The sequence below is a fragment of the Marmota flaviventris genome, chromosome 3, assembly GCF_047511675.1.
Source record: "Marmota flaviventris isolate mMarFla1 chromosome 3, mMarFla1.hap1, whole genome shotgun sequence".
NCBI classification, from domain to species: Eukaryota; Metazoa; Chordata; class Mammalia; order Rodentia; family Sciuridae; genus Marmota; species Marmota flaviventris.
In genome coordinates this window covers 637,965-650,490 of record NC_092500.1, presented here as the reverse complement: position 1 = coordinate 650,490, position 12,526 = coordinate 637,965, and the positions used below count along the sequence as shown (strand labels likewise).

Here is a 12,526-nt window from a genome sequence, read left to right as displayed (position 1 = left end):
ACCTAGCGGTGCGCGCTAGGCCCCGGGGACGTGGGACGGGAGGTTGTGGCGTGCGCTAGAGGGCGAAATGCCAGGCGGCAGGGCGCACTAGGACGCGGGGAGGACCGGGGCATGCGCTCGGGAGACGGGAGCGCTAGGACCTGGGGGCGCGGGGCGGATCGCGGCGTGCGCTCGGGAGACGGGCGCGCTAGGACCCGGGGGCGCGGGGCGGATCGCGGCGGGCGCTCGGGAGCGCGGGCCGGGCGCGCTAGGACCTGGGGGCGCGGGGAGGAGCGCGGCGTGCGCTCGGGAGACGGGCGCGCTAGGACCCGGGGGCGCGGCGTGCGCTCGGGAGGCGGGAGCGCGGGCGGGCGGCGGGCGGCGCGCGGGCCCCTGGGAGCTTCCCGGCGTGCCGCGCGCCCGGGCCCGTCCGGCGGCGCGCATGAGGCGGCTGCGGAGCGCCGCCGACTGCTTGGTACGCGGCGGCCGGGCGGGCGGGGCGGCGGGCGCAGTCTGCGGCCCCCGCGCGCGTCGGGCCCCCGGGCGGAGTGCGGCGCCTCGCGGGCGCGGGCTGCCCCGGCCGAGCCCGGCTCCCGGGCCTGCCTGCGAGGGGCCGCCGAGGGGCCGGGCGGCCGCGGGCCGGAGGCGCCTCCCGGGCCGCCCGCGCGGGGAGCCCGGCGGGCCTGGGTGTCCGAGGGCGCGGGGCCCCGGCAGGACGGCGGGGCGGGACCTCAGCCGGCGGCGTTTGTTGCCGTCCGAGGCTGGAGGCTGGAGGCTGGAGCCCGAGCCCCGGCGCTGGGCGGCCCGGCGCCGGGGCTCCAGCCCCACGTGGGGTCCCGCCCTCCGGGGCTCCCCGAAGGCCCTGCCCCTAACAGGCGTCCGTCTCCGCGGTAGGACTTGAGCGTGTGGGTTTCGGGAGGACGCGGTTCCGTTCCTAGTAATGGGACCGGGAGGGACAGCTGCCAGGCCGTGCGGTGGGCAGTGCGGTAGGTGTGGCCACGCACTGCAGCCGGCAGCCGCGTGGGCAGTTGCGTCCCACCCTGGATCCTGTTACTCCGACCTGGGGCGCAGGGTTGCAGCGCCAGGCGCCCAGACGAGAGCCGCCTTACCTGCCCTTGAAGCCGATGGCCCTCTCTGGGCGACACAGGCTGTCGAGCTCTCGATCAGAGGCTGCTTTTCTGGGAGTCTCGCAGGAGGCTTCTCCCACCCCGTGTCCATCTCCCACCCCAGTCCTGCTCTGTAGGGAGAGCTGGCTGGGGACATCTGACCGACGAAGTCCCACCCAGCACAGTAGCCTGGTGGTGTGGCCAGGAACAGGGCCGGAAACTGCCTGCAAGCTGCCCCGGAATTGGGGAGAAGAGGAGGCATTTATCTCCCCTGAGGGTAGCAGCAAGTGGTCTGCTGGGCTCCAGGGAGGACTGGAACCTGTCTCAAAAGGACAGAAAGCACAGGAAAGTGGAAGCCAGGCTCTGCTCCCCACTAGAGATATGGTGGCTGATAGGGGAGCACAGCAACCTGCTGAAATCACACCTGAGAGTATGGAAACCAGAGTTTGGGGAAGTGTGTGTGTGTTCACATCAGAGAGAGACGCTCAGACTCACAGACCTTGCGCCTGTAGCCTTCCTGCTTAACTGTCCCACGCTGGGCAGTACTGCCCTTGGTGGGTGGCTGCAGGGGCTAGGGCTGGGAGCCTCAGTGGTCCTGGTGCTGCATTTCTGTAGCTTGGTCATCATGGGGCTTAAGGCTTGGCTCCTGGCCAGACAGGCTCCTCTGACCCACAGCCCCTATGAGAACAAGGCAAGACCCATTCCTGCTGCAGTCCTGGGCCTCTCCAGAGCAGCTTTGGAGTCATTCCTCCAACCCTAGAGGCCGAACTGTCCTCCTCAGTCTCAGGCGTGCCCTGGGCAGGCTGACCACAGACTTGTCTGCCACACCCGTGGGAGGGCAGGGCAGGCTGAGGCAACGTGGTCCCCTCCCATTCGCTGGTGGTGCCACGTCCTCCCGCCCAGCTGCAAAGGGTGTTTTTTTTTTTTTTTAAAGAAGTTTTTTTCCTTCATGCTTTGGCAACCTTGTTCTGCTGATAAATAAGAACACTTTCGCGTATTAAGATGGATTAAGGATGATCATCTCCCATTTCCCCATTGAGCTGCTCCTCTGGAGCTGAGGGGTCTTCTCCCCCCAGCTCTAACTGCTCTCCACCCTCTGCTTTCTTTTTTCCAGCTAGCCACACTGCCCTGGAAGGCAGGCTCCCCCAATCCTCCTGGCACTTCTCCCTTTTGCGTTTTGGTCAGTGCTTTGAATAGATGGAGCACTTTAAAGAAGGGAAGGAGGAGGTCCCTAGGGGTGAGGCTCAGATGAGCCAAGGCCTGGACAGTTTGGCAGAATCCTTAGATGTGCACAGACCCAGAGCCAACAATGGTCCTTCCCAGATGAGCTGACCCTGATAACACCCACAGGCTAAGGCAGCTTCCAGGCTTGAAAGCCCAGGTGCAGGGGAGTGGCACACAGCTATGCAGTGGTGTGGACTCCCCTCTCTCATACAGTGACTAGTGGTTTCAAGGGACCCGAGGACTAGGTTTCAGAGGCCAGCCTGGGGTCTGTCTCCCTTAGTCTCAACTGAACTTCCTCCACCCTGGCCCGAGTAGCTTCCTGCCCTGCCCTCTGCTGCCCCTTTCTCCACGGCAGTTCCTCTTCCAGGAGGCCCAGCCATGCTTAGAATGGCCTTCTTCCTCTTGTTCAGCTCCAGGGCATGTCTGTGTCCCTGGACACCACATCAGGTGTTCAGTTACATCTAGAGAGAACCCTGTCCACCCAGGTGCTTCACCGAGTCCTGCCTGCTGCAGATGCGGAGTTGAGCTCAGAGGTGCTGTGCTGGCTCAGCCGTTCAGCCAGGTGCCACGGAGCTCTCTGTTGGTGCTTACCACAGTGGGGTAGCCCTAGCGTGCCAAGGGGAAGAGCTTGGGAGAGCACTGTGTCCGTTCGCTGCTCATTTCTTCTTTGTCATGAGACCTCTGAGAAGCTTATGACAGCGCAGAGGATCCCAGCATCTGCGGGCTGGAGCCTTGTCCACCAGCACCTGACCCCAGCGTGGCCTCTGAGGCACATTCCCCTCAGCACACACTTCTGACACATACGCATGTCTGCAGACAGAACTGTGGAACCATGCTTCCTGCCGCAGCTGACAGCACAGTGGAATGTTCTGGTTCCTGAGCATTACAACACCTAGTGGCCAGATTTCCCCAGTGGAAAGAGCTTATTTAAACAGTTTTCGCAAGCTGGGGCCCAAACTCAGCTCTGCACTGCCCTCGCCAACTTGCCCGAGTCTTTTCCCTGGCAGTGTGCCGTGCTGTGAGCCTGGCGGCCTCTGCCTGTGACTGTGTCCCAGGTGTCCCTGCCACGTCAGTTCTCAGCTCCTGCAGCACTATGAGCGGAAGACACTTGGATATTTTAATAGCTCTGCCAGGTGGTGCATGAAGTCCACTGAGCAGGTCCAGGAAGAGCCACACGAAGGGACAGGGCATGTGGCCAGCACTCAGCATGACACTGGTCTCCACCATGGCCTCAGTCACCTCAGGCATGGGTCTGACTGGTGTTCTGCTTGTCCCTCTGTGCTGTCTGACATTCCAGCCCCTCATTCCCAGAGCTCCTGGTACCTTTCTGAGGGACACAGTGTGAAACCATGGTGTGGCACCAATCTAGGCCTTGTCAGCATTCTTTTTTGTGGGAGTGGCAGGGTACTTGGGATTGAACTCATGGGTGCTCTGCCTCCTCAGTCTTTTTTTTTTTTTTTGAGACAGGGCTTCCCTAAGTTGCCCATTGCAGTCCTTATACCTCAGCCTCCCAAGTTGCTGGTATTACAGGTGTGTGCCACGCACGAGGTCCCTTGTCAGCATTTCTAAGGCAGGTTCTTCTGCATTGTGTTTGTCTTAAACTGAAGAAATGGTAATCTAAGGATGATAACTGTCTGACGGACAGCCGTACTATTGTCACCACCCGCACTGCCATTACTAAAAGAGATTGAGGGTTTCTTTGCAGTGATTACCACATTGCTGTGTCCTGAAATGGACTTCAGGAGTTTGGTACTACCTGACCTGATCCACTCCCGCTTGCTCTCAGTGCTGGGGGTGGCGGGGTCTCCTGTGTGCCTGCCCTGCTTGCTATTTTTGTTTTGTTCATCAAGGCTGCCGGCCTCTCCCCAGCCAGGCCCCACCCAAAAAGACCCTAGACTTCAGTAGCCAGTGTCAAGGTGGGAAGCCTCAGGTCCTACTCCAGCGCCATTGTGCCAAGAGCCCTGAGCCCTGTCCTGGGGCCTCTGTGAGGACCATGTCCTATCTCCTCAGGCGTCCATCGGTCAGGAAGCCAAGTCCCAGACATGGAGGTGGAGGAGCAGCCACCTCAGGAGGTGAGGGGGGTTGCTGGGCGCTTCTTGAACAACCCTGGGGTCTGCAGCATTTGTGCTGCTGCTGCTCAGCTCGGTGCCCACCCCAGTGTGGCCTCTGTCACTCCAGCTGTTTCTCTGCAAAGAACCTGGCACAGCCACTGGGTTTTCTAGAGTCCAGCAGGAAAACCCCCAAGGGGAAGGTCCCTGTAACAGGCTGGCCTGGGGGTGGCCTTCAGTGGCAGAGGTCAGCCTGATCTGGGAGGCCAGAGTTCAGGGAACATGATCACCCAGCTTGGAACTCTCCCTCCACCCACAGGCTGATGGGGAGCCCGTCCTGACATCAGGGGCCTCGGGGTCAGTGCCCAGGGTGCTTTCCGGAGAACCCCAGAACCTGTGTACGTCTTCCCTTGCATCCTGGCGCATTTCCTGGGGTGGGCCCCTAGGCTGGGGGAGGCAGCTGGCCTGGCTACTGCTGAGAGCCTGGCAGAGCTGCAGGCATCCCTGGCCCACCAGGGAGTGGAAGGAGCTCTTGAGTGCATCAGGAGCCCCTTCTTGCTGTGCCCCAGTTCTGCCTGCTCGGAGCCCCTGTCCTTTACCCAATCCAGCCCTAGTTGGAGTTGAGCAGTGGCTGGGACACTTGGTCCCCTTGCTGTCACCTGCCCTGGGTGATCCCTTGCAGCAGCCTGGGTGGGATAAGGGACAGATGTAGCCTAGATGCCCACACAGTCACAGGAGCAGCCATGGGTAGATGTGCCCAGGAGGCTTGCCCCCCCCACACACACACTTGCCTGCAGTGCTGGCTTCATCCCACTGTGGCCTTTGCTGTTGGTGCAGCTGACGTGGATGCCTTCAACCTGCTCCTGGAGATGAAGCTGAAACGGCGGCGAGAGCAGCCCAACCTGCCTCGCACTGTGACCCAGCTGGTGGCTGAGGACGGGAGCCGGGTGTATGTGGTGGGCACTGCCCACTTCAGTGATGACAGCAAGCGGGATGTTGTGAAGGTCAGTACCACCTCTGTTCGCCATTTGCCCTGGCCTGTTCTCCAGGGCCACCCCCACAGGCCTGGATGCAGGTCTGGGTGGGCTGAGCCCCAGGACTGCAGTGGAAGTTTCTGCTTCGACGTGGTCAGTCACTAGAAGGTGGACTCTCACTGTGGCCCTGTGCTTTCTTCCCTTAGAAGCCCACCTGCTTCGTGACTTTATTTTTATTTGTTTTTTAATTTTTTTTGGTTGTAAATAGACAGAATGCCTTTATTTTACTTGTTTATCTTTATGTGGTGCTGAGGATCTAACCCAGTGCTTCACGCATGCTAGAGAAGCACTCTGCCACTGAGCTACAGCCCCATGACTTTATTTGTTGCTTAAAGAAGTAAACTGTCCCCCGCAGCACGGTTGTTGGCACCAGGCTAGTGCCTTCCTGGCCACCTCTGGGAGGGAGGGGGCTTGGTCTGGGTGTGGGCCCTGCCCTATGGTGGCCAGCATGTATCTAGGAGAGAGGTGACCCACCTTGCAGACCATCCGGGAGGTGCAGCCTGATGTGGTGGTGGTGGAGCTCTGCCAATACCGTGTGTCCATGCTGAAGATGGATGAGAGGACGCTGCTGCGTGAGGCCCGGGAGGTCAGCCTAGAGAAGCTGCAGCAGGCTGTGAGGCAGGTGCGCAGGCAGGTGGTGGGTGAGGCCTCCCAGGTTTACGTGGGGATGCGGGGCTGCCCTGTTCCCTGCAGAGAAGGTGTTGGGCTCAGGGCCAGGGTCCCAAGTGTATTGCATCCTGGCTTCTGATCAGCACCCAGCCTACTCTGACCCTCCACCTTGGCTGTGGAGGGGAGGGGGCATTTCTATCAAGTTTCAGATGAGGAAGGACAAGGTAGATGATGATCTGACCCTAAGGCAAAGATTCCTGATGTCAGGATCTCAGCAGCATCTGGCCTGTCTGTGCCCCACCTTGTGGCTACATGGCCCTCATCCGGCACTGCTTCTCATTCGTGTGTGTGTGTCTTGGGGGCAGCCCAGCACCATACACCCAGCTGCAGCCAGCTTGCACTGCAGGGGTATCCCAGACAGCTTGGCCTGCTGTTCACCTGGTGCCCCCCAAGTGAGGGAAGTCACAGTGGACCTTCACAGCCCATCTTAAGAGAGGTGGTTCCCTCTCCAGCCAGGGATCATTAGCACCCATCCCACCCCCAGAGAGAGGGTCAGTAATCTGCTGGGAAGCACATAGCTGCAGCTGGGCACAGGTAAAGGGGCACAGAGGAAAGAGGCATGAGTCAGGTCTGGGAGACACCAGCACCAGCTACACCTCAGTCCTGTAGGGAGTCTGAGCACTCAGTCTCCCCAGCTACAATGTGACAACACAAACATGTTGCTGACGGGATGGAGGGCCTCCTGTGCCCTGGTGTCCAGAGCATTTGGGGGGCTCAGCCTCCAACCTCTCTGGAGGTCAGATTGGTACCATGTGGTCTAGATTCCTGTGAGTCTTGTGGTTAGCCTGGACCGCCTGGTGTGGCCTGAGCCCCAGGTAAGCAAGGACACTCCTGTCAGCAGAACATCCCCAGGGCTCCAGGTACCTTCCAGGGGTCAAAGGCCAACCTTGCTGGGATGTGAACAGTCTACCAGCAGCTCATGGGTAGAATCCACCCAGGGCAGTAGGCTTGGACCAGAGCCTCATGGTCCTGCCATTTTTGGGGTGCTGGGGGATCTCCTAAGTGTACCCAACTGCCTCGAGCCCACTGGTCTGGCCAGACCCAGAGGCAGCCTGGGCTGTGATCTGTGTGAACATGGCCTACCAGGTGACCATAGTGCCATCCGTATTGGCCTTGGCAGGAGGTGTGGCGAGCAGTGAGGCAGCCTCTTGGAGACCCTGAACATCACTGTTTGCCCAGGATCAGCCTGTGTCTCACACACATGGTCAGGCCATCTGACTGTGAGCTGGCTCCTTGCCAAAGCCTTGACTGTCCTATAAAGAAAGAAAATGTGTTTGAAAGGTGGCTGTTGAGGCCAGGATGCCTCTGCTCTGGTACCCACCTGGACCCTCCTTACATGCCAGGGCAGCCTCCCCTTGAGTGTGGAAGGAGCCCAAGGGTGTTGGGCACTGCCCTACCTCCCTCCCTGTGGGCGCCACCTGCTAACATAAGGCCTCTCCCTGCAGAACGGACTCATGTCTGGGCTCATGCAGATGCTGCTGCTGAAGGTGTCTGCCCACATCACAGAGCAACTGGGCATGGCCCCTGGCGGAGAGTTCAGGGAGGCCTTCAAGGAGGTGGGTACCAGGCATGGCCTGCAAGGGATCGGGGAGCTGCTGCACCCATGAGTCCTGACACTCAGCCTCTGCTCCAGGCAAGTAAGGTGCCTTTCTGCAAGTTCCACCTGGGTGACCGACCCATCCCAGTCACCTTCAAGAGGGCCATCGCTGCACTCTCCTTCTGGCAGAAGGTCAAGCTGGCCTGGGGCCTGTGCTTCCTGTCAGACCCAATCAGGTAGGGCAGCCCACCTGGCCCTCCATGTACATGTCCAGCAGCTGTCCCTGCCTCCTCTTCCAGCTGAGCCTCCTCCCACAAGGACCCCCAACCTCCTCCCACCATAAACCCCAAGTAAACAATGTGGTGGTCCCTGCCCTGGGCCAGCAGGACCAGCCTCCGCTGGCCTATCTCTGCGGGCTGGCAGCGTGCCCTCTGCCCCTAGCAAGGACGATGTGGAGCGCTGCAAGCAGAAGGACCTGCTGGAGCAGATGATGGCCGAGATGATCGGGGAGTTCCCTGACCTGCACCGCACCATCGTCGCGGAGCGCGACGTCTACCTGACCCACGCGCTGCGGCAGGCCGCCCGGCGCCTTGAGCTGCCACGCGCCTCTGAAGGTGGCGGGAGGGCCGGGCGGGGGCTCCCTGGGATGCAGTGTTCCCGCGCCGCAGCTGACCTCCGCCCTCCCCCACAGCCGAGCCTAGGAAGTGTGTCCCTTCCGTGGTCGTGGGCGTGGTGGGCATGGGCCATGTGCCCGGCATCGAGAAGAACTGGAGCACCGACCTCAACATCCAGGAGATCATGACGTGAGTGCCCAGGCCCGTCCCTGCAGCCCCCAGCGGAGGCCACGCCGGGTCCCCCAATGCTCGGTGGTGCCCACACGTGGGGGGCTGGGGCTGGGGAGCGTGTGCCCCAGCGAGGCCCAGCCCCCCCTTCCTCCCCCAGCATCCCCCCGCCGTCCATCTCGAGCAGAGTGTCCAGGCTGGCCTTGAAGGCCGCCTTCTTCGGCCTGCTGGGCTACGGCCTGTACTGGATGGGCCGCCGCACCGTGAGCCTGGTCCTGTCGCTGCCCGCTATGCAGTACTGCCTCCAGAGGGTGTCTGAGTCCCGGCCGCGCCAGTAGGCAGCCCGCGGGGGAGACGAGAAGCCGGCACCGCCCTGGAGTCGTCTTGGGTGCAGGTGCATTAAAGCCACCCCCCATGGGGGTCCAGGCCAAGCCTCGCTGCCCTCCCCAGTCCCTGCCCACCAAATAAAAGATTATTGAATCATCTGAGCTCGGGCCTCCCAGCAGCCCCCTCCACACCGCAGGGGCTGTCCATGGGCTTCAGCACCCAGGCCAGCTCCGGGGGCGGGATGGGAGGTGCCAGGTGCACAAGACCCGTCCCCCTGGGCTGGGCCCGGTGAGCTGCTGACTCTACCTACCTCACTGTGCCTTGTGCTGCAGCTGGCAGGAGCGTCTGGTCCCAAGTGCGTCTCCCGGTGGGTTTAGGGCCGGCCGGTTCGGCAAGGGCCGGACGCCCCACACCGCTGTGTACTGGCAGCTCCGCGGGAGATTTGCTGACCTGGATGTGCCTTGGCTGCAATCTCTGCCTACAGAGATTCTGTGTTTGGGTTTTTTTTAATGTCTAAAAATTTTTCACTCAGGTAATTTTAGCTTCAAAGAAAAACAAAAACTGGAGCAAATGTCAGGAAATACAAGCCTTAAAACCAGCTGGGACAAAGAGGAAGGCTTCCTTTGTGTCTCTGATCTGAGTGGGCGTGTGCACGTTGGGTCAGCTTGGGGTCCAACCCAGCCCTCTGGGGGCTGTACCTGAAGGCTGGCACAGGCCTGGGCTGCTTCAGGTGTGAGGTTGCTGTCTAGGTCCACCCTCCTTGAGGTCAGGAGGGCCTTGAACCTGCTGTCTGCATCCAGTGGGGGTACCTGGGCCACCTTGACTCTTGGTGGACACCCAGTCTGTGTGTCAGCCTGTGCCACGCAGCGCTCCTGGTCAGCTGTGGCCAGCATCTGTACAACTCCCCAATCAGGGCCCAGGGTCATTTGTCCTGTGTTGACTGTCAGCTGAATCAGGTAAAACCCACCCATTTTGAGCTGGACAGGGACTGCCAAGCTGGCTGGGCTGTGTCTTCCTGTCTCATGTTTGTGGATTTGTTCCCTTAGAAATTGAAATAAATTCTAATTTTGGAAGCTCCTGCTTTGTGAAGTGTGTGGAAGTGGGGCTCAGGTGAAGGCACAGGGAGGTCCTGGCCTCCCATGCCCACCCCCTGGGCCTGCAGGATGCTGAGGGCACTGCCTGAGGCCTGGGGAATGTGCCATCCACCTTAACGGAGGACACAGTTCTGGCACCTACGTATATTTAGCAAAGGCCTCCACCCAGAAAGGTAGACCGGGCCCAGCCAAGACAGCCTGCTCAGGGTCCCTTCATACCTCCCAGTACAGACTTGCACACATGAGGGGAGGAGGCCCAGTGGGGACCAACAGCATGAACCTACTCAAAAAGAGACCTACAGTGAATGGGGACGGAGGAGGCTGGAATGCAGAGGGCTTGGCTGTGGGTGCTGGGTGGCCTCTTCCCCACGTCTGTTCCCTAGGAAGCTTGACTGGATGCCCCAGGCTGGGTCTTACTGTCCTCTCTGGCCTGCATGAGTTCCATGGTACCAGCAGGTGGGCCTCACTAGCCCAGAGGTGGGCAGGGGCTTTAGGGATGCCACGCCTATGCCTGACCAGGTCTTCTCTCCACAGGCCCCAGGTGGTGCTGCTGAAACCCCAAGGTCTGGCTGGGTGGGGCATGAGGGATGAGAGGTCAGGCACCAGCTGGGCCCCTCTACAGGTCTTTCTAGCCTGCGTGCACCCACTCAGCCAGGTGGCTTCTGACCCATCACCCACACTCAGTGTCAAGACTGCTTCCTGCTTCCAGGACCTGCCTGGTTCCTGCCCAAGAATACTGGGGACAGGTCAGGACATCCACACAACAGGCTGCTTTAGGCTCATGCAGGAGGGTCTGGTGTGCCAGGGTACTCCTGGACCACTGCTAGGCCAGGGCAAGGTAAACCCCCACAGGCAGCCAGTAGGGCTCATGTTGGGTGTCAGAGACAGGTGTCAATGCACAGTGGGAGGATTACAGGACTGAAGCCCTGGCCAGCTGCTTCAGATAGAGGAGGCAGCTGTGGCCTCCAGTGGGAATGGTGGCTGACTGGTTGCTGGGACAAGGGTGAGGAAGTTTCTGCTGAGCCAGCTCAGCCCCATCCTGGGAGGAACTTCCCTCAGATCTGGGTGGATAACCCCAGGGCCTGCTGTGGCAGGTACACCATCCAGCCCAAGGGGACCAGTGCCCCTTCCAGGTGAGCAGCCACCCACACACTGTACTACAGCCTGGGGTAGGGACCCACCAGTGCTTTGAGCCCAAGGGTGAGATGCTAATACACATGGGTGGAAAGAGGCAGGGAAGGTGGGCTGTGCTTTACCAGTGGGGCTCCAGCCCACCCCCTGAAGGCACAGAGGTGTTCACTGAGTGCTGTTCACTCCATAGGTGCTGGGCAGAATGTAGGCTTGGCTTCTGAGTCCCTGGATGGTAGAGACTTGGGTGCAACTTCAGAGCGCCGTCAGGACACTGGGTAGCAGCTGCATCTGACAGACTGTGGATCTTCACCCTAATTTTTAAAATTGTTATTATTTTAGTTGTAGATAGACACAATACCTTTATTAATTTTATGTGGTGCTGAGAATGGAACCCAGGGCCTCACACATGCTAGACAAGCAAGCGCTCCACTACTGAGCCACAACTGCAGCCCTCTTCATCCTATTTTTGAAAATCCAGATTTCTATTACAATATGTGTTTATACTACATTGATAACTGGGAAAAAAACAACGGGGTATATGTTTTTCAGATAAATACCTGTGAATCCTAGTGACTTGGGCCAAGGCACGATTGAAAGTTCCAGGCCAGCATGAACAACTTAGTGAGATCCTATCTCAAAACACAAAAAGGACTGGGGATGTGCTCACTGATGAAATACCCCTGGGTTCAATCTCCAGTACCTAAATAAATACTTAGGGGAATGTGGCTGTCAGAGAGGGGTAGGCGGCATGGGGCTGCTAAGGCTCCTGCCAGTTTCTCTGCAACACACGAGGGTGGTGTCTAGATGGTGATTCAGAGTTGAGACTGGGGCAGAAAGAATCCCTGGACTCTGAGAGGTCCTGGCAGGAGTACAAACAGAGCTTCAGAGGATAGGAGGATTGTACTGGTCATGGGCAAGGGCCTGAGTCTTGTCCTAGGGACTGCAACTTGGATCTCCACAGAACACAGGGGAGGGGAGTGGGGCCTCTAGATTAGGTCAAGCAGAAACAAGATGTGGCTGGGAGCTGCTGACCTGAACCTTGGCACCCACTCCTCAGACCATCACTAGCTGGGGCTGAAGCATGTCTGAGCCCTGACCTCCAGCTGGGTCTGCAGTCCTAGTTGGCTGTGGGCCTGCAGGACATGGACAGCCTCATACCTGGGCCCAGCCTACTATAACAGCTTCCATGCTGGCAAGGAGGGTCAGCTCCCCCGCTAACCTTGGCCAGCACTCAAGAAACATTGGTGAGCACCTGGGACTGCAGGGGGCTCTCCAGTCCACCTCCCCTGCTCCCAGGAGGACTCTCCTGCTTTGCTGAGAAGCTCCTACAGGCTAGGAATGAGGGTTGGGGGGAGGGAGGTCCCCAGTCCAGAGGTCCCAGATTTCCCAGTACCTCTGCCCTGAGGACTTTGCCCTGGGGGTCCCATATAGTGAAGCAGCTCTGAGCACCTTGGGACTGGGAAGGCCATGGAAACACACAGAGAGGGGCTGCCCATACCATCCAGGGGATATGGTTCCAGGGCTCAGGACAGGCTGACAGCCAGGTGGGCAGCGCCTTCAGCATACCAGATCAAGACCCTTCCAGAACAAAACTG

At 59.7% G+C, this 12,526-nt stretch overlaps 1 protein-coding gene across 3 annotated transcripts; it reads left to right on the top strand.

The window, feature by feature from the left end:
• The first annotated feature begins 389 nt into the window (after window positions 1–389).
• Window positions 390–9,779, top strand: Trabd (TraB domain containing). 3 transcript variants are annotated; one of them, XM_071609375.1, is made up of 10 exons: window positions 390–454; window positions 4,320–4,381; window positions 4,677–4,755; window positions 5,195–5,361; window positions 5,873–6,013; window positions 7,506–7,616; window positions 7,694–7,833; window positions 8,039–8,211; window positions 8,289–8,400; window positions 8,540–9,779. In XM_071609375.1, the coding sequence occupies exons 2-10, from the start codon at window positions 4,352–4,354 to the stop codon at window positions 8,715–8,717; spliced, it is 1,131 nt and encodes a 376-aa protein (XP_071465476.1). In that variant the 5' UTR covers window positions 390–454; window positions 4,320–4,351; the 3' UTR covers window positions 8,718–9,779. The 3 variants fall into 3 exon arrangements, with proteins under 3 accessions (XP_071465476.1, XP_071465477.1, XP_071465475.1); XM_071609374.1 differs by lacking the exons at window positions 390–454; window positions 4,677–4,755 and adding an exon at window positions 821–2,871; XM_071609376.1 differs by lacking the exons at window positions 390–454; window positions 4,677–4,755; window positions 5,873–6,013 and adding an exon at window positions 808–2,871.
• Window positions 9,780–12,526: the final 2,747 nt, after the last annotated feature.